This window comes from Coregonus lavaretus, assembly GCF_964263955.1.
Source record: "Coregonus lavaretus genome assembly, contig: HAP1_SCAFFOLD_1360, whole genome shotgun sequence".
Classification (NCBI taxonomy): Eukaryota; Metazoa; Chordata; class Actinopteri; order Salmoniformes; family Salmonidae; genus Coregonus; species Coregonus lavaretus.
The window spans coordinates 10,828-30,670 of record NW_028161566.1 but is presented as its reverse complement, the minus strand read 5'-3'; the positions used below and the strand labels follow the sequence as shown (position 1 = coordinate 30,670).

At 41.5% G+C, this 19,843-nt stretch overlaps 1 protein-coding gene across 1 annotated transcript in view; it reads right to left on the bottom strand.

Annotated features, from left to right (window-relative positions):
* LOC311120389 (NLR family CARD domain-containing protein 3-like) overlaps positions 1–9,985 on the bottom strand; it is a 70,260-nt gene extending 60,275 nt beyond the window's left edge. Inside the window, exon 1 of the mRNA XM_084194993.1 lies at positions 9,734–9,985. Within this exon, the coding sequence (XP_084051119.1) occupies positions 9,734–9,972 (239 nt within the window). The 5' untranslated portion in view covers positions 9,973–9,985. The remainder of the gene's footprint in view (positions 1–9,733) is intronic.
* Positions 9,986–19,843: the final 9,858 nt, after the last annotated feature.

The following is a 19,843-nucleotide window of genomic DNA, read 5'->3' as shown; positions in this document are numbered from 1 at the left end:
TGTTTGTGTGTCCAGTGTGTGTCCAATGTGTGTGTGTGTGTCCAGTGTGTTTGTGTGTGTGTGTCCAGTGTGTGTGTGTCCAGTGGACCCACACACACACACACAGGACACACACACACACACTGGACACACACACACTGGACACACACACACTGGACACACACACACACACACACAGTCTTTATATAACTTAGTCCAAGTGGTGGTCAGAATGTTTGTCTTAACTAGCCTGATAACTCCAACATGTCTGATATGAACATTGACATAAACCCTCTACATACTTGAGTTTCTCCAGTCTGCAGTGTGGATCCTCCAGTCCAGCAGAGAGCAGTCTGACTCCTGAGTCTCCTGGGTGATTGTAGCTCAGGTCCAGCTCTCTCAGGTGTGAGGGGTTTGACTTCAGAGCTGAGACCAGAGAAGCACAGCCTTCCTCTGTGACTAGACAGCCTGACAGCCTGCAAAGAGTAAAATCATATTAAAACCACACTGCTATTCTTTGGTGGTCAAAATAGTGGCAGTATATTTTTTCAACATATTCAGATATATCAGTGTCCTGAAACCTGCCATATCTATTCATAAATTAATGTATCATTATTAGAAATGACAAATTATCAACGTTTTGCTTGTAGAGAGACAAATATAAAAGTACAAATACAGTGGTGTGAAAAAGTGTTTGCCCCCTTCCTGATTTGTTATTTGTTTGCATGTTTGTCACACTTAAATGTTTCAGATCATCAAACAAATTTAAATATTAGTCAAAGATAAAATGCAGTTTTGAAATGAAGGTTGTTATTATTAAGGGAAAACAAAATCCAAACCTACATGGCCCTGTGTGAAAAAGTGTTTGCACCCCCTGTTATAACACAACTCAACTGTGGTTTATCACACCTGAGTTCAATTCCTCTAGCCACACCCAGGCCTGATTACTGCCACACCTGTTCTCAATCAAGGAATCACTTAAATAGGACCTGCCTGACAAAGTTAAGTAGACCAACAGATCCTCAAAAGCCAGACATCATGCCGAGATCCAAAGAAACTCAGGAACAAATGAGAAAGAAAGTAATTGAGATCCATCAGTCTGGAAAAGGTTATAAAGCCATTTCTAAAGCTTTGGGACTCCAGCGAACCACAGTGAGAGCCATTATCCACAAATGGCGAAAACATGGAACAGTGGTGAACCTTCCCAGGAGTGACCGGCCGACCAAAATGACCCCAAGAGCGTAGCGACGACTCATCCAAGAGGTCACAAAAGACCCCACAACAACATCCAAAGAGTTGCAGGACTCACTTACTCAGTTAAAGTCAGTGTTCATGACTCCACCATAAGAAAGAGACTGGGCAGAAATGGCCTGCATGGCAGAGTTCCAAGACGAAAACCACTGCTGAGCAAAAAAAACATTAAGACTCGTCTCGTTTTTGCCAGAAAACATCTTGATGATCCCCAAGACCTTTGGGAAAATACTCTGTGGACTGACGAGACAAAAGTTGAACTTTTTGGAAGATGTGTGTCCCATTACATCTGGCGTAAAAGTAACACCGCATTTCAGAAAAAGAACATCATACCAACAGTAAAATATGGTGGTGGTAGTGTGATGGTCTGGGCCTGTTCTGCTGCTTCAGGACCTGGAAGACTTGCTGTGATAAATGGAACCATGAATTCTGCTGTCTACCAAAAAAACCTGAAGGAGAATGTCCGGCTATCTGTTTGTGACCTCAAGCTGAAGCAAACTTGGATTCTGCAGCAGGACAATGATCCAAAACACACCAGCAAGTTCACCTCTGAATGGCTGAAGAAAAACAAAATGAAGACTTTGGAGTGGCCTAGTCAAAGTCCTGACCTGAATCCTATTGAGATGCTGTGGCATGACCTTAAAAAGGCAGTTCATGCTCGAAAACCCTCCAATGTGGCTGAATAACAACAATTCTGTAAAGATGAGTGGGCCAAAATTCCTCCACAGCGCTGTAAAAACATCATGGGAATTCAAATGTTTGATTGCAGTTGTTGCTGCTAAGGGTGGCCCAACCAGTTATTAGGTTGTAGGGGGCAATCACTTTTTCACACAGGGCCATGTAGGTTTGGATTTTGTTTTCCCTTAATAACAACCTTCATTTCAAGACTGCATTTTGTGTTTACTTGTGTTATCTTTGACTAATATTTAAATTTGTTTGATGATCTGAAACATTTAAGTGTGACAAACATGCAAACAAATAAGAAATCAGAAAGGGGGCAAACACTTTTTCACACCAAATGTAAAACTGTAAGCTTCACTGTCCAAACACATATGGTGTGGACTATGTGTGCCTGGTAAACACATGTGGATCTGGTGAACAGTTATCACTTGTTGACCAACTACAAGAATACTGACCTCAGAGTCTCCAGTTTACAGTGGGGATTCCCCAGTCCAGCAGAGAGCAGCTTCACTCCTGAATCCTTCAGGTCATTGTTACTCAGATCCAGCTCTCTCAGGTGTGAGGGGTTTGACTTCAGAGCTGAGACCAGAGAAGCACAGCCTTCCTCTGTGACTAGACAGCCTGACAGCCTGCAAAGAGTCAAATCATATTAAAACCACACTGCTATTCTTTGGTGGTCAAAATAGTGGCAGTATATATTTTTAACATATTCAGATACATCAGTGTCCTGAAACCTGCCATATCTATTCATAAATTAATGTATCATTATTAGAAATGACAAATTATCAAAGTATTGCTTGTAGATATAAAAATATATAGTACAAATATTTGAGTAGACTGACCAGAGCAGTTTAAAAAGCAGTATCAGTCAAAAGACAGTGAGGTATCAGATTTAGATTGTATTGAGTATACAGTCCACACCATATCTAGTTTGACAGTGAAGCTAACATTTTAAATGTGGCTCTGTACTCCAGCATTTTGGATTTTAGATCAAATGTTTCATATGAGGTGACAGTATATAATGTAACCTTTTATTTGAGGGTATTTTCATACATATCTGTTTCACCGTTTAGAAATTAAAGCACTTTATGTATCTAGTCCCCCTATTTGACGAAGTCATAAGTATTCTGACCAATTTACTTATAGTGTGTTAAAGTAGTCAAAAGTTGAGTATTTGGTCCCAAACTCGTTGGTTGCATTTGCAGTTTGTTTTGGTTGTGTTTTGGGTTATGTTTTGTCTAATAGTAACTGAATGGTGGATGATGACTGGAGTAATTTTCTGTCTAAGTGAGTAGATAACATGTTTCTAAACACTACTAACTGAATCCTGATGATGCCATGATTAAGAATAATCATGAATGAATCATGAATAATAATGAGTGAGAAAGTTACAGAGGCTACAACAAAACATGCTAACCTCTCACCATTAACCTTAAATAAAAGGTGACATTCTGTACTGTTGCCTAATATGAAACATTCTATCTCAAATCCAAAATGCTGGAGCATAGCACCAAATGTAAAACTGTAAGCTTCACTGTCCAAACACATATGGTGTGGACTATGTGTGCCTGGTAAACACATGTGGATCTGGTGAACAGTTATCACTTGTTGACCAACTACAGGAATACTGACCTCAGAGTCTCCAGTTTACAGTGTGGATCCTCCAGTCCAGCAGAGAGCAGCTTCACTCCTGAATCCTTCATGTCATTGTTACTCAGATCCAGCTCTCTCAGGTGTGAGGGGTTTGACTTCAGAGCTGAGACCAGAGAAGCACAGCCTTCCTCTGTCACTAGACAGCCTGACAGCCTGCAAAGAGTCAAATCATATTAAAACCACACTGCTATTCTTTGGTGGTCAAAATAGTGGCAGTATATTTTTTCAACATATTCAGATATATCACTGTCCTGAAACCTGCCATATATATTCATAAATTAATGTATCATTATTAGAAATGACAAATTATCAAAGTATTGCTTAAAGAGAGAAAAATATAAAGTACAAATATTTGAGTAGACTGACCAGAGCAGTTTAAAAAGCAGTATCAGTCAAAAGACAGACAGTGAGGTATCAGATTTAGATTGTATTGAGTATACAGTCCACACCATATCTATTTTGACAGTGAAACTGACATTTTAAATGTGGCTCTGTACTCCAACATTTTGGATTTGAGATCAAATGTTTCATATGAGGTGACAGTATATAATGTCACCTTTTATTTGAGGGTATTTTCATACATATCTGTTTCAACATTTAGAAATGAAAGCACTTTATGTATATAGTCCCACCATTTGAAGAAGTCATAAGTATTCTAACTAATTCACTTATAGTGTATTAAAGTAGTCAAAAGTTGAGTATTTGGTTGTGAACTCGTTGGTTGCATTTGCAGTTTGTTTTGGTTGTGTTTTGGGTTATGTTTTGTCCAATAGTAACTGAATGGTGGATGATGACTGGAGTAATTTTCTGTCTAAGTGAGTAGATAACATGTTTCTAAACACTACTAACTGAATCCTGATGATGCCATGATTAAGAAAAATCATGAATGAATCATGAATAATAATGAGTGAGAGAGTTACAGAGGCTACAACAAAACATGCTAACCTCTCACCATAACCAATAACAGAGGGGGTATGATCCTTGTTCCTCTGTAACTTTCTCATTCATCATCATTCACGATTCATTCATGATTATTCATAATCATGTTAGCGTCCACATGAATGTAGCAGTGTTCAGAAACATATTCTATTCTTACGGACAATACAAGTGAAGTGACTCCAAAATGACAGGACATTATTCACCATTCAGTTTCTATTGGGAAAAACATAATCCAAAACACAACCAAAACAAACTGCAAATGCATTCAACAAGTTTGTAGAATCACAAGCTTGATGTAATCACTGCAGGTAAGGAATATGAGACCAAATAATAAACATTTGACTAAATTAATTTGTCCAAATAATTACGACTTTTTCATTGGGGAGAATTACACACATAAAGTGCTTTAATTTCTAAACGGTAAAACAGATATGAATTAATACCTTTAAATAAAAGGTGACATTCTGTACTGTCGCCTAATATGAAACATTCTATCTCAAATCCAAATTGCTGGAGCATAGCACCAAATGTAAAACTGTAAGCTTCACTGTCCAAACACATATGGTGTGGACTATGTGTGCCTGGTAAACACATGTGGATCTGGTGAACAGTTATCACTTGTTGACCAACTACAGGAATACTGACCTCAGAGTCTCCAGTTTACAGTGGGGATTCCCCAGTACAGCAGAGAGCAGCATCACTCCTGAATCCTTCAGGTCATTGTTACTCAGATCCAGCTCTCTCAGGTGTGAGGGGTTTGACCTCAGAGCTGAGACCAGAGAAGCACAGCCTTCCTCTGTGACTAGACAGCCTGACAGCCTGCAAAGAGTCAAATCATATTAAAACCACACTGCAATTCTTTGGTGGTGAAAATAGCGGCAATATATTTTTTAAACATTTTCAGATATATCAGTGTCCTGAAACCTGCCATATCTATTAATAAATTAATGTATCATTATTAACAATAATAAATGATCTAAGTACTGCTTGTAGATAGAAAAATATAAAGTACAAATATTTGAGTAGACTGACCAGAGCAGTTTAAAAAGCAGTATCAGTCAAAAGACAGACAGTGAGGTATCAGATTTAGATTGTATTGAGTATACAGTCCACACCATATCTATTTTGACAGTGAAACTGACATTTTAAATGTGGCTCTATACTCCAGCATTTTGGATTTTAAAACAAATGTTTCATATGAGGTGACAGTATATAATGTCACCTTTTATTTGAGGGTATTTTTATACGTGTCTGTTTCACCATTTAGAAAAAATAAATGCACTTTATGTATCTAGTCCCCCTATTTGAAGAAGTCATAAGTATTCTGACCAATTCACTTATTGTGTTTTAAAGTAGTCAAAGGTTTAGTATTTGGTCCCATATTCCTGCCGACAATAATGACCACAACGTGTATCCAGGTGAACAGTGAGTGCTTTATAAATACATTTGATTGATTGTTAGGTTTAGGGTTTTTATGGCAAAAAACAGTATGGGTTTATGGCACTCTTGCTCCTCCTTGTGGCCGTATGTGGGTACTACACAACTCATTCATGACACTTGCTAGGCTCATAATCTGAGGTAGCAACTGCGTCTGATCTACAAATCCATTAGCTAGACCACCCGATTAGACAACAATCACCCCATTATACCCATTTGGTTTGCAACTCAGTGAACCTGCGCAGCATTCGCTCAATTTGATGCCTATGAACGAAGATTTCGATGCATATCAAATTACCCAGCAGCCATTTAGAAACCACAAGTCGTCAAAAAAATTGTTATTTCTTAATTAAAAAATGTCTTCTGGCTGTTTAAAATCAGCCACATCTTGAAAAAGAGGACAGGGACATGCTTTTTGTTTAGATTGTACACTTTAAAAACAACAACAAATATGGCTAACCATGACCAGAATTTTTTTAATGTTTGATGGCTATCCGCCAGCCATCGCCTCCTTAACCGTGTCTCACCTCACTATAGGTGACCACAACATGTACTCTGGTGAACAGTGTGCACGCTCACCAAGTAGCCATAACCTTGGTAATAATAAGTTACCTGAGGTAAACCTACAGGGTTAACGCTCACCAAGTAGCCGTAACCTTGTTAATAATAAGCTACCTGAGGTAAACCTACAGGGTTAACGCTCACCAAGTAGCTGTAACCTTGTTAATAATAAGCTACCTGAGGTAAACCTACAGGGTTAACGCTCACCAAGTAGCCGTAACCTTGTTAATAATAAGCTACCTGAGGTAAACCTACAGGGTTAACGCTCACCAAGTAGCCGTAACCTTGTTAATAATAAGTTACCTGAGGTAAACCTACAGGGTTAACGCTCACCAAGTAGCCGTAACCTTGGTAATAATAAGTTACCTGAGGTAAACCTACAGGGTTAACGCTCACCAAGTAGCCGTAACCTTGTTAATAATAAGCTACCTGAGGTAAACCTACAGGGTTAACGCTCACCAAGTAGCTGTAACCTTGTTAATAATAAGCTACCTGAGGTAAACCTACAGGGTTAACGCTCACCAAGTAGCCGTAACCTTGTTAATAATAAGCTACCTGAGGTAAACCTACAGGGTTAACGCTCACCAAGTAGCCGTAACCTTGTTAATAATAAGCTACCTGAGGTAAACCTACAGGGTTAACGCTCACCAAGTAGCTGTAACCTTGTTAATAATAAGTTACCTGAGGTAAACCTACAGAGTTAACGCTCACCAAGTAGCCGTAACCTTGTTAATAATAAGTTACCTGAGGTAAACCTACAGGGTTAACGCTCACCAAGTAGCCATAACCTTGTTAATAATAAGTTACCTGAGGTAAACCTACAGGGGTAACGCTCACCAAGTAGCTGTAACCTTGTTAATAATAAGTTACCTGATGTAAACCTACAGAGTTAACGCTCACCAAGTAGCTGTAACCTTGTTAATAATAAGTTACCTGAGGTAAACCTACAGGGTTAACGCTCACCAAGTAGCCGTAACCTTGTTAATAATAAGTTACTTGAGGTAAACCTACAGGGTTAACGCAGGCAGGTCTCGTTGATAACAATAGTGCAGCTGGCATTGTGACGCAGAACAATGGGCTGGGAATAGAACGTTCTGAAGGCGAGTCGGTGTCACGGAGCTCAATAGAACTAATAGGAGCTGGTAGGGTGAAAAATGCCCAAACATAAGGCCTGTTGTTTCACGATTACTTCATAACCAGGGACAGAAGGTTATATTATGAAACTGGGCTCCATGGCGGATGCAATTAACTAATTTTTATCAGAAATAAACGTTGTAAAAAAGGTAACTTGAGGCGCCCCGAAAATAATATTCAAAAGTTCAGTCCTTGGACACAGAGGGGTTAAACACTAAAGTTACCGTCCATCTACATTTTACATTTTAGTCATTTAGCAGACGCTCTTATACAGAGCGACTTACAGTTAGTGAATGCATACATTTTTTCCTACCCCCTGTGGGAATCGAACCCACAACCCTGCCGTTACAAACACCATGCTCTATCAACTGAGCTACATCCCTGCCGGACATTCCCTCCCCTACCCTGGACGACGCTGGGCCAATTGCGCGCCGCCCCATGGGTCTCCCAGTCACGCCGGCTACGACAGAGCCTGGATTCGAACCAGGATCTCTAGTGGCACAGCTAGCACTGCGCTGCAGTGCCTTAGACCACTGCGCCACTCGGGATCTAGTGAAGAGGAGAACCGGACAGAGGGATGGTAGGTAGCCAGCATCTGTCAACGAGAGAGGGAGAAGCCCTCCACGGTATTTAACAGGTGGAAGAAACAACCCGGGAGCTCCATCGGTCCACAAGAAATGCAGGCAGCCGGTGATGATGTAGTGGTAGCTAGGATAACTAGGATGCTGCTGGTAGAGTAGCTAGCTTAGCTAGCTGTACCGACTAGCTTGGCTAGCTAGCAGGTCGTTCGTCTGTCCCTCGAGGATGATGACGAATCCGGTGAACCACAAGATGAAACAAGGATAGTGAGTGAAAAGGATCTGGCTACATTCACACTGTCCCTGACCAAAAAGCAAATTGAACAATAAACTTCGGCGTCTCAACACTGTAACAAACTCCGTCGCTGTTCCCCAAGATCACCTCAGTCCACTTTGCGCGTAACTGGACAATATGCTTGGCGCCAAACCTTACGTGGACGCGGACAGTTCTGTACCGGGACGCGGACAGTTCCTGAACGCGGACATGAGCAGAGCAACCCAATAAACTAAATAGTCTTTACAGTGGCTTACATTAGTAATATTATTTTATTTATTTTTTAAATGTAAAACAAACATTCAAAGTTTTTTTTATAACAATATTTTGAGATCTGGGCCCATATCCACAAAGTATCTCAGAGTAGAAAATTGGTCGTATAAGTGCTGAGAATTAAGACATTTTACTCTTATGGGTATAAATGAATGCATAGCATTTTGTCTTCGGTTTGGCAGATTAACTCATGCTTATTTCTGAAGATAAACTCAGGTTTTCGCCCAGCGGCTAAGGAGTTGGAGCAGTGGCAGAAGTTGGACCTATGGCAGAAAGGTGGCTGGTTCGAATCACGGGCCGGGTGCTGGAAAAAACGGGCGGGCTTGATCTGACCACTGGGGGGCTGCTGGGTTCACATCCTCAAAACATTCACCTTTTGTTGATCAGAACTCTAGAGGTTCTTCTTCACTGAACCCAAAAATATCTCTAACTTTATTATTTAATTACCTATATCATGTTATTTCAAGTTATCACTTTGGAGCGCAACATCACGTTGTTAAAAATTGAATCATAAATTGGCCATGGCTATAAATTGGCCAATTTAAGGCATCTAGGGTGAAATATGTGTTCGATGAAAATGAACATTGTATGCAAAGTTGTAGGCAACATTATTGACAAGGGACCCTGAAGCCTACGATGCCAAAGCTATTTAGAGTTGTTAAACGGGTGGGAAGAGTGTATTGTAACAACCATCAGAATTGGTAAAATAAATATGCATTCCATTATATTAGGCAATAATGAAGAGTAGGCAAAGTGTTCGTGTCGTGAAAATTCTATCAAATGTCTTCCATTGCAACGAGTCCAGGCAGGGTGCTGCAGAACCCCTGCAGTACCTCCACTGACCCCGGATTGAGAACTCCTGATTTAGCAGATGCTCTTATCCAGAGTGATTTACAGTAAGTGCATTCATCTTAAGATAGCTATTTATTGTGTAAATAAACGTAATAAATTCTTCATAAAATTGACCTCTCACCTCTTAGCTTTGGTGTCATGTCCCCCAGAGAGACTCGATTTAGAGGCAGGGCCCCCCTCCTCTCTCTCCCCAGAGAGACTCATTTTAGAGGCAGGGACCCCCTCCTCTCTCTCCCCAGAGAGACTCATTTTAGAGGCAGGGCCCCCCTCCTCTCTCTCCCCAGAGAGACTCATTTTAGACCACTGACCCCTAAACAGAGATGCAGCATGTTGGTTGTGGTGAACACAGTGACAACTCATTCTAGAATGTCAATTGTTCTCTTTTACTCATGATCTCTTAGAAATAAAACATTTACTAACAGACATATCTTAAACAGTCGGGTGATTTAATTTAATCACATGAACATTGTTACGTTCCTCAACAAGAAATAAAACATTGTCTCTCAAACAGAAGAAGGAACTAACAAAGAGTCACTAACAACAACCAAAACGAAACAGGTGGTTTTAGGAGGGGTTCTGAAAGACACTCATGGGGGTGTCCACTAGTGGTGGGAATCAGAGGCTTTCTGAATGCTTTGGGGCTTTCACCAAATTGTGTCGAAAATGCCATTGATAGATTTGAGTGCTAATAAACAACCTTTCCAACAAGTCAGTTCGTCAAATTCCTACCCTACTAGAGCAGCCCCAGTCAACTGTAAGTGCTGTTATTGTGAAGTGGAAACATCTAGGAGCAACAACTGCTCAACCGTGAAGTGGTAGGCCACACAAGCTCACAGAAATATTAATATCATGAATTGAACTGCTTTGCCATGAACAGATCTGTGAGGTCTTAACTTAAAGGTACTATATAGACTTTATGGTCATTTAAATGGGGTTGAACATTCATCCCATCAGATTGTGTAAAGGATTTTATGAGTTCAGAAAAATACTGACTTGGAAGCATCTCTCTGACCTCACCCTGCTGAAACACACTCAAGTAAAGACCACATAGCTACAGTTATATGCTTTTCTGTTTTTACCCACTTTTACAGCCAATGTGTGCACTGGCATCCATATGAATCAGTGGAAAATACAGACTAGTTAGCCATCTCCCAATAGATGGACCCCAAGCAGAACTTTCAGCAATGCAGCATCTTCAGTAAGTGAGTATTCCAGACACTCTCTTCTTATGAACCAGTTGCTATTAAATGAAGGTTTTTGGACAGAAAACCTGCGGCTACGGTAAGATTCTAGGCTAATCTGGGCTGGCACCTCTGTTCCAAGATAGTCAGGAACAGTCGGAGGTGGAGGGGGCTGTGGAGCCATTATCCTGGCGGTGCTTGTGGAAGGGTGGGTAGGCTCTGCACACGGAGCTAACTGGAGCTCGGCAGCATCATCACTGTTGGGCTTGCCGGCGGCCTCGCTGGTTTGATGATGCTGCTGCTGCTCATCACTCTCCTTTGGCTTTGTTTGGCTACTTTTTGTCCATTGTCTGAAGAAGCCTATTGTGGTGAAACTTCAGGAGTACGTTTTTTTTTGTTGTTGAAACTTTTAAATGAGCCACATGGATGCTAACTGGGGACTCAGCTAAAACTAGACAAATACACATTTTTATTTGGGTATTTTGGGGACCAAATAAATGTATACCAACAGTGGACAATTCCCAGCAAAAGCATGGAGCTCCAACTCTCTAGTGGAGAATTAAGGGAGTATTCCCCTTGGAGAATCCAGAGTGGCTCACTGAAGAAAAACATATTGGAGAATAACAACAATCTCAATCTGATGCTTTAAAAAAATAAGGGGAATTCCTCTGAAAATCAGGAACACCATTCTTCCTCCTGCCCCACCTATTGTCCCTGTATGAATATTAGTTGGCATCTAATTGAAGAACATACTGCTTTATAGATCCCAGCCTGACAAACAATTGTTTGGGCCTTACTTTGAGCACTTGCACTGTGCCTCCATTGAGTCTCCATGTGTCAAGCAGTACAGAGAAACGCCCTCTAGATGACAGCAGAGGCCTGCTCTTGGATCTACCCTGTCTAACCACCAGTTTAGTGACCTTGTTCCATCAATATGTCCATACTACTTCACGACCGATTTGAGGTCTTGACCAGCAACGTCCCATTGGGCTCAACCAAGCCGAGAATGAGGTTCTAGAAAGAGGACTGACTTTCATACCAACTCCTAAACAGGTGGACTGCAGGGAGCTCCGGAGGGATCTACACTTCTATCATAGAAGATTGAAGTCATTAGATCATTTTGATTATGAAACAGATTTTCCTCATATACTATTTCCAAACCCCTCACATTGGGAACCTCAGTTGGAGTCAGTGTCAGAAACTATACTGACTGTTATACGTAGGGATGTGGCTTCCTTTTCACAATTCAGAACCAGACCTGGATATCAGCTTAACCTTACACATCTTTCTAAAAAATCAAGCTCTAGAAACATTGAACATCAGAATATAGTGATTAAACCAGCAGATAAGGGGGCTCAGATTGTTGCAATGGATAAAGTGAATATCTTCTTGAAGCCAATAGACAATAGGATAATGGTAAACACTATGTTCCATTGTCCCACTCAACACAACCGGAAAACACAAAGATTAATCCAGGAGATAGTGAGTAAACTATATGAGGATAAGTACATTACAGATAAACAGATGGTCTATCTTTTTGGGGCAGATTCTCCAAGGCCTAGGCAGTTTTACTTACTGCCTAAAATACATATCTCCTGAGACGTTGGCGGTTTCCCTACGGCTGACCAATAGTAAGTGATTGTGTCTCAGAATCTTCCTGTATTGCTGATTATATTGACTTTTATATCAACCCTCTATCCCAGAAACACCCCAGGTATGTTAAGGATAGTTATGAATGAAGGGTTTATTACTATTGTATTACTCTTTATATTAACTTAGCTACTGACTTGTTCTATTGTTGTTGTCAAGAGGTTAACCTGCTAGTCAGCATTTCATTGCACTGTTAACTCCATGTATATGACAAATAAACAGACTTGAACTTAGAAGGGAAGGGGGAGGACAGCCAGAAAGGGAGGGGAAAAGATGGCCAGCTAAATTACAGTATGTGTCCTCAAATGTTATGTCATCTAAACATCTCACATTAGCTGGAAGAACTGACAAATGAAATGAATCATAGAGGTCTTATAACTTATTCCATTCTACAGGTCCATTGTTTTGTCTCATGTCTCTTTATATTCATATAGCCTGGGTACTATGTAGCTGTATTGAAATCACCTTGTTTTATAACCTTCTTGTTGCTCAGTGGTACTTCAATTGGCCTGACCATGCCCAATTCTTTCACACGGTAATGCTCCAGCATCCACTCAGAGCCTATGCATCTAATGCATTCCTCAAATACTGCAGAGTTGTTGAGCATGTCCCTGAGATCGTCATGTTCAACCACGTTTATTTGCTTATTTGTAAGATGAAACCTGAGGGGATCACTGTAGTGTGTCATAAATGCATCAAAAATGGTTCTGAGGTCCTCAACAATGCTATTTTGTACCGTAGCTGGGATGCTGATTCCTGATTTTCAAAATTAAAAAACAGATATTGTTTTTGAGACCTTCAATTAGCTGCTCAGTGTTGATCTCTGTGGCTTGAACATATTCAGCCTCTGGCAGACTCTCTACATCGCTCATGTCATCTTCAATGGGATCAGTCCCAGTCTCAAATTCATCATGAGGGCAATTCTCATCTAAGTTGGAGCTTAAAAGCTCTGTGGTTTTGGTAGATGTGTGACCGATAGGCGCTGAAACATCTATTTGTTTTCCCACACCCATTAAGTCTACAGGTAATTAGACAATGTGGTTCATGCTGGTGATAGAGGCCAATATGTGTAAGTCGTCTGGACACAGACAAAGTATGCTCGTCGCAAAGTGGACAATTGAAGAGAGTTGGCATTCTTCAGAAAGATTGTGAACCTTGGAATGATGGGATGGAATCATGGAGATCATTGGTACTCAGCCACTTGCAGACCTCATCAAGGGACCAGTCTTCCACAGCCACACTCAAATTAAAGTTGACACATGAAGCAAAAGTGAAAAAATAATTGTCTTTCCAGATAACCACCTTTCCTCCTCATTTGCATTTATGGTTGTTCCATAAAGAAGCAGAGCTTGTCAGGAAAGGTGAAGATGTCTGTCTCATTTATCTGACACCATATTTCTTAGTATGGGACATTATGGGATTCTGCAGTCCCACATTTAAGTGTTGACTCAGATAATATGATGCTCCAAATGGGGCATTAAGTTATTCTTCCATGTCAACCCAAATTGGCCTATTAGACTTCTCAATAAAGAGAGCCTATCTGGGCAGTTATAAAGGCTTCTTGCTATAATTACATGTTAGGGAGCTTTAATCCTCCCTTCTAAGTCTTTACCTGTAATCTAGCTTGGTTCATCCTCACCCTTTTAATAGTCCAAATGAATCATTTTGTCTATGGTGTTAAAGGTGTAGGCAGGTATGGACAGTGGAAACATGCTGATGACGTAATTCCGTTTAGGAGCTTTAACCATCTTCATAACATGTGGCCTACCCCACAATGTGATTTATAGCTTGTCCCAGTTCTTCAACTGGAGTTGAATTTTGTTCAAACACTGTATTGATTGATTGATTGATTGATTGACTGGAAATACATTCATTCACCATTCAGTTAGTGCTGGAAAAGATGAAGGAATTACGCAGAACACACTATAATCAAACTGTATTGATTGATTGATTCACTGTAAATACATTCATTCACTATTCAGTTAGTATTTGATTGACAAAGGAGTAACACAGAACACACTATAATCACACTTCAAATACATCCAAATACTTTGTAGAGGCTAACCTGTTAGTAGATCCATAGTGAGCTTTAAACATTGTCTTGCTTTGGTCTGAAATAAAGAGGACAGAACAATCCGCCCCAATACACCAACCTGAAAGACATCAATTAGACACAAACACAACATAAACAACATGAGTATTCAATATCAAATGCATCTAACTAATCTGATCTGTTTTATGTATTCTTATTTTTGTCAAGTCGAACATAATCTACATTGGGTCATCTGTGTGTGTGTGTGTGTTTGTCTTACCTGTTCGTGGTGGTTGATACATTTCTCTATCAGAGCTCACAGCTCCCAAACTCTCCACCACTTAACTGGACAGGGGCAGGATAAGCCAGGTACTAAAGGGAGGAGGATGGAAGGAGATGGTGAGAAAGTATATCATGGGTTTAAATGACTACAATTTCTCAATATTGAGTCTAGCTAGCTAAAGTTAGCTAACGTTACAGTAACTTTAACTAGCTAGCTACTGTAGCTAACGTTAGCTAAAACGTACCAACATTTATACAACAATTACCATCTAACATTACAGGCTATGTAGCTTGGCTAGCTGATGAAAAACCAAGAGTACATTACATGATGTATTGTTTTTTAGTAATTTGATAGTAGTTTGATGAATTATTATCTTAGCTAGCGAATAGCTAAGGTATGACTCACCTTTCACGTCAATCCGTTGCAAGTCATCTCTTATTGGTCGCGTCTCTCCAACCATCCGCGCGCTTCCCGCTTCCAGTTGTCTTTTGACCAACGGTCTCAATTTGAATTGTACGCTCGCGCGCCCTTTACTCACGAGGGCGCTGCTGGTTCCACCCCCCCAGAACTATCATCGGATTTGAAACTACACTATCAGGGGGATATTTCATTGCACAAGTTGTTAGAAAACTCCAAATCAACATCTGTGCTTGGCATGACAGATTTTGCAACATTTACCTTACCACTGCAGGGAACTGTAACTTTGATAGAAACTGAACTGTATGTACATGTTCAACATTTTTGAATGGGAATATATTTTTTAAAGCCAGAAGCTGACAGGTTTGTTGACATAACATAAAATGTATTACCTTCCATAACTCCAACTGGTGGACAATGTTGGGAGTGCTGTGTGTTCTCACGGCACAAGTGGCACAGAAATATTTATCGGAGCCACAATCCCCACAGCGCCATAGCTCAGCCTCCTCCAAAACTCTACACACACTGCAGATGGCGTTGGGTGGAGGACATTCCAGCTCCACTGCAGACGGAGTTGGGTGGAGGACATTCCATCTCCACTGCAGATGGCGTTGGGTGGAGGACATTCCAGCTCCACTGCAGACGGAGTTGGGTGGAGGACATTCCATCTCCACTGCAGATGGCGTTGGGTGGAGGACATTCCAGCTCCACTGCAGACAGAGTTGGGTGGAGGACATTCCAGCTCCACTGCAGACGGAGTTGGGTGGAGGACATTCCATCTCCACTGCAGATGGCGTTGGGTGGAGGACATTCCAGCTCCACTGCAGATGGCGTTGGGTGGAGGACATTCCAGCTCCACTGCAGATGGCGTTGGGTGGAGGACATTCCAGCTCCACTGCAGACGGCGTTGGGTGGAGGACATTCCAGCTCCACTGCAGATGGCGTTGGGTGGAGGACATTCCAGCTCCACTGCAGGCATGTGGAGTAGCTCCCTCAACCCCTTCCAGGCCTCAACATCCGCTGCCTGCAACATCGTATTGTTTTGAACAGAACCATTACCAGGCAACATTGGAATTAGTTTCTGAGTGACAGTGAGGAGAACCATTACCAGGCAACATTGGAATTAGTTTCTGAGTGACAGTGAGGAGAACCATTACCAGGCAACATTGGAATTAGTTTCTGAGTGACAGTGAGGAGAACCATTACCAGGCAACATTGGAATTAGTTTCTGAGTGACAGGGAGGAGAACCATTACCAGGCAACATTGGAATTAGTTTCTGAGTGACAGGGAGGAGAACCATTACCAGGCAACATTGGAATTAGTTTCTGAGTGACAGGGAGGAGAACCATTACCAGGCAACATTGGAATTAGTTTCTGAGTGACAGTGAACAGAACCATTACCAGGCAACATTGGAATTAGTTTCTGAGTGACAGTGAGGAGAACCATTACCAGGCAACATTGGAATTAGTTTCTGAGTGACAGGGAGGAGAACCATTACCAGGCAACATTGGAATTAGTTTCTGAGTGACAGTGAACAGAACCATTACCAGGCAACATTGGAATTAGTTTCTGAGTGACAGGGAGGAGAACCATTACCAGGCAACATTGGAATTAGTTTCTGAGTGACAGTGAACAGAACCATTACCAGGCAACATTGGAATTAGTTTCTGAGTGACAGTGAACAGAACCATTACCAGGCAACATTGGAATTAGTTTCTGAGTGACAGTGAACAGAACCATTACCAGGCAACATTGGAATTAGTTTCTGAGTGACAGTGAACAGAACCATTACCAGGCAACATTGGAATTAGTTTCTGAGTGACAGGGAGGAGAACCATTACCAGGCAACATTGGAATTAGTTTCTGAGTGACAGGGAGGAGAACCATTACCAGGCAACATTGGAATTAGTTTCTGAGTGACAGTGAACAGAACCATTACCAGGCAACATTGGAATTAGTTTCTGAGTGACAGTGAACAGAACCATTACCAGGCAACATTGGAATTAGTTTCTGAGTGACAGTGAGGAGAACCATTACCAGGCAACATTGGAATTAGTTTCTGAGTGACAGGGAGGATAACCATTACCAGGCAACATTGGAATTAGTTTCTGAGTGACAGTGAGGAGAACCATTACCAGGCAACATTGGAATTAGTTTCTGAGTGACAGGGAGGAGAACCATTACCAGGCAACATTGGAATTAGTTTCTGAGTGACAGGGAGGAGAACCATTACCAGGCAACATTGGAATTAGTTTCTGAGTGACAGGGAGGAGAACCATTACCAGGCAACATTGGAATTAGTTTCTGAGTGACAGGGAGGAGAACCATTACCAGGCAACATTGGAATTAGTTTCTGAGTGACAGGGAGGAGAACCATTACCAGGCAACATTGGAATTAGTTTCTGAGTGACAGGGAGGAGAACCATTACCAGGCAACATTGGAATTAGTTTCTGAGTGACAGTGAGGAGAACCATTACCAGGCAACATTGGAATTAGTTTCTGAGTGACAGGGAGGAGAACCATTACCAGGCAACATTGGAATTAGTTTCTGAGTGACAGTGAACAGAACCATTACCAGGCAAAATTGGAATTAGTTTCTGAGTGACAGTGACCAGAACCATTACCAGGCAACATTGGAATTAGTTTCTGAGTGACAGGGAGGAGAACCATTACCAGGCAACATTGGAATTAGTTTCTGAGTGACAGGGAGGAGAACCATTACCAGGCAACATTGGAATTAGTTTCTGAGTGACAGTGAGGAGAACCATTACCAGGCAACATTGGAATTAGTTTCTGAGTGACAGGGAGGAGAACCATTACCAGGCAACATTGGAATTAGTTTCTGAGTGACAGGGAGGAGAACCATTACCAGGCAACATTGGAATTAGTTTCTGAGTGACAGGGAGGAGAACCATTACCAGGCAACATTGGAATTAGTTTCTGAGTGACAGGGAGGAGAACCATTACCAGGCAACATTGGAATTAGTTTCTGAGTGACAGGGAGGAGAACCATTACCAGGCAACATTGGAATTAGTTTCTGAGTGACAGTGAGGAGAACCATTACCAGGCAACATTGGAATTAGTTTCTGAGTGACAGGGAGGAGAACCATTACCAGGCAACATTGGAATTAGTTTCTGAGTGACAGTGAACAGAACCATTACCAGGCAAAATTGGAATTAGTTTCTGAGTGACAGTGACCAGAACCATTACCAGGCAACATTGGAATTAGTTTCTGAGTGACAGGGAGGAGAACCATTACCAGGCAACATTGGAATTAGTTTCTGAGTGACAGGGAGGAGAACCATTACCAGGCAACATTGGAATTAGTTTCTGAGTGACAGTGAGGAGAACCATTACCAGGCAACATTGGAATTAGTTTCTGAGTGACAGTGAGGAGAACCATTACCAGGCAACATTGGAATTAGTTTCTGAGTGACAGTGAGGAGAACCATTACCAGGCAACATTGGAATTAGTTTCTGAGTGACAGTGAGGAGAACCATCACCAGGCAACATTGGAATTAGTTTCTGAGTGACAGGGAGGAGAACCATTACCAGGCAACATTGGAATTAGTTTCTGAGTGACAGGGAGGAGAACCATTACCAGGCAACATTGGAATTAGTTTCTGAGTGACAGTGAGGAGAACCATTACCAGGCAACATTGGAATTAGTTTCTGAGTGACAGGGAGGAGAACCATTACCAGGCAACATTGGAATTAGTTTCTGAGTGACAGGGAGGAGAACCATTACCAGGCAACATTGGAATTAGTTTCTGAGTGACAGTGAGGAGAACCATTACCAGGCAACATTGGAATTAGTTTCTGAGTGACAGGGAGGAGAACCATTACCAGGCAACATTGGAATTAGTTTCTGAGTGACAGGGAGGAGAACCATTACCAGGCAACATTGGAATTAGTTTCTGAGTGACAGGGAGGAGAACCATTACCAGGCAACATTGGAATTAGTTTCTGAGTGACAGTGAACAGAACCATTACCAGGCAACATTGGAATTAGTTTCTGAGTGACAGTGAGGAGAACCATTACCAGGCAACATTGGAATTAGTTTCTGAGTGACAGGGAGGAGAACCATTACCAGGCAACATTGGAATTAGTTTCTGAGTGACAGTGAACAGAACCATTACCAGGCAACATTGGAATTAGTTTCTGAGTGACAGGGAGGAGAACCATTACCAGGCAACATTGGAATTAGTTTCTGAGTGACAGGGAGGAGAACCATTACCAGGCAACATTGGAATTAGTTTCTGAGTGACAGGGAGGAGAACCATTACCAGGCAACATTGGAATTAGTTTCTGAGTGACAGTGAACAGAACCATTACCAGGCAACATTGGAATTAGTTTCTGAGTGACAGTGAACAGAACCATTACCAGGCAACATTGGAATTAGTTTCTGAGTGACAGGGAGGAGAACCATTACCAGGCAACATTGGAATTAGTTTCTGAGTGACAGTGAGGAGAACCATTACCAGGCAACATTGGAATTAGTTTCTGAGTGACAGTGAGGAGAACCATTACCAGGCAACATTGGAATTAGTTTCTGAGTGACAGTGAGGACAAAGCAGGGTTCCCCCAACTCGCGGGGCGAATTTGTCCCATGGGCGGTTCTATTTGCCTCCGCAAGTTTTGTGAGGCATTTTTATTTATT